Source organism: Quercus suber, unplaced genomic scaffold (genome assembly GCF_002906115.3).
Source record: "Quercus suber isolate HL8 unplaced genomic scaffold, Cork oak 2.0 scaffold_129, whole genome shotgun sequence".
NCBI classification, from domain to species: Eukaryota; Viridiplantae; Streptophyta; class Magnoliopsida; order Fagales; family Fagaceae; genus Quercus; species Quercus suber.
In genome coordinates this window covers 1009221-1010897 of record NW_027069592.1, presented here as the reverse complement: position 1 = coordinate 1010897, position 1677 = coordinate 1009221, and the positions used below count along the sequence as shown (strand labels likewise).

Below are 1677 nucleotides of genomic sequence, written 5' to 3'. Positions count from 1 at the left end.
TATGTGGGAAAAGAATAACGGTGACTGCTACTAGCGTCCAAAGTCATTGTTATCAGAGCATCCACAGCTAAAAATTAAGCATTTTAGCTTCACTAAAAATTACTTTATCTATTTTACCTACACACATGCCTCAATAGTGAAACTATTTTAACTCTTAACACAAGCCAGGATCATTGTACATTTGATTTGATTTGATTTAAAAATCTGTTTGTTTGTCCAGCTGTGTTTTCGTGGTGTAAAAATCTTTAGTGTGCCCTTTGTCCGTGGGTCCAAAGGACCCGCCACCCACCATGGTTGGTCTATAAACAATGGTTTTAGTAGATTTGGGTATCATCCCCACAAAACCACACAAACCAGAAGCATTGAACAAGTTACAATGGGACTCGTTCAAAATACAAGAATGTCAGTTCTTCTAATCTTGCTATGTCGCTTTTGTTTAGAATCTTGCTCTGCCACAGACACCATTACTTCTTTTCAACCCATCAAAGACTCTGACTACATAATCTCCAATGGGAGTACTTTCAAACTGGGATTCTTCAGCCCTGTAAATTCTACCAGTCGGTACCTCGGAATATGGTATAATAAAAATTCAGCTTTCCCTGCCCAGTGGGTATGGGTAGCCAACAGACAAAATCCCCTGAAGGATGCTTCTGGGGTAGTTACTATATCTGAGGATGGAAATCTTGTAGTTTTAGATGGACAAAAACGGATAATTTGGTCATCGAATGCCACAAACTCTGTTGTCAATTCAAATGCCAAGCTTTTAGATTCAGGGAACCTAGTCTTGCAAGACGCTAATGGGTCAACCATATGGGAGAGTTTCCAATTTCCTACTGATGCAATGTTGCCCAATATGAAAATTAGTTCTAATGCAAGAACAGGTAAGAAAGATCAGTTGACACCATGGAAAAGCCCTTCTGATCCATCCATTGGAAGCTTCTCATGTGGTATGAAACCTCAAAGTCTTCCTCAAGCATTTATTTGGAAAGATGGTAGCCCATTTTGGCGCAGTGGCCCGTGGAACACTCGGAACTTTATTGGAATACCAGAAATGTATTCTGTATATCATCATGGATTTAGTCTCGTAGATTATCCNAAAGGCTCAAACCTATGGGATTGAGATCCTCTAGAGTTCCTAGAGTAAATTTGTCATAGAATTCTTAAAATCTCAATCATACAGTATGCACTTGTGCTTGCTCTTATGCATATTCACAAAAACGTTGATTAAGTAGACTAAAAGTGTGTGTTTCTTAATTCCTAAATTATACATTATATTCGTGCTTTTTCAGTCATTCTTACTAACACATGACAGTTCAAGTGGAACAAGTACTTATTCGGTCACTTTAACTAATGCGTGAAATGAGAATATTGTGTTTATTTGAGGGTCAGCGTGGTGCTCAAATAACCAGACTCCTTGATGCAGGCATGGAAGATTCATTTGCTATTACTTTGCACCTTCATAGATTCCAAGATTTATTTTGTGGCTCACATGCTACATCATATTAGGTCGAGTCTTATATGGTTTTGTAAGTAAGTCATTAGGAGTCTAGGATTCAAACAATTTTCAATGTGGTTGCATAATATAAGGATTTAAAATCAAGTGATTTAAAGAACAATTGCTAGTATATATTGCATGATATAAATTTAACAACAACAGATTATTTGAGCTTTGGTAAT

At 37.2% G+C, this 1677-nt stretch overlaps 1 protein-coding gene across 1 annotated transcript; it reads left to right on the top strand.

The window, feature by feature from the left end:
• The first annotated feature begins 400 nt into the window (after positions 1–400).
• LOC136068685 (G-type lectin S-receptor-like serine/threonine-protein kinase At1g11300) lies at positions 401–1120 on the top strand. Its single transcript, XM_065776145.1, has one exon. The coding sequence runs from the start codon at positions 401–403 to the stop codon at positions 1118–1120; it is 720 nt and encodes a 239-aa protein (XP_065632217.1).
• Positions 1121–1677: the final 557 nt, after the last annotated feature.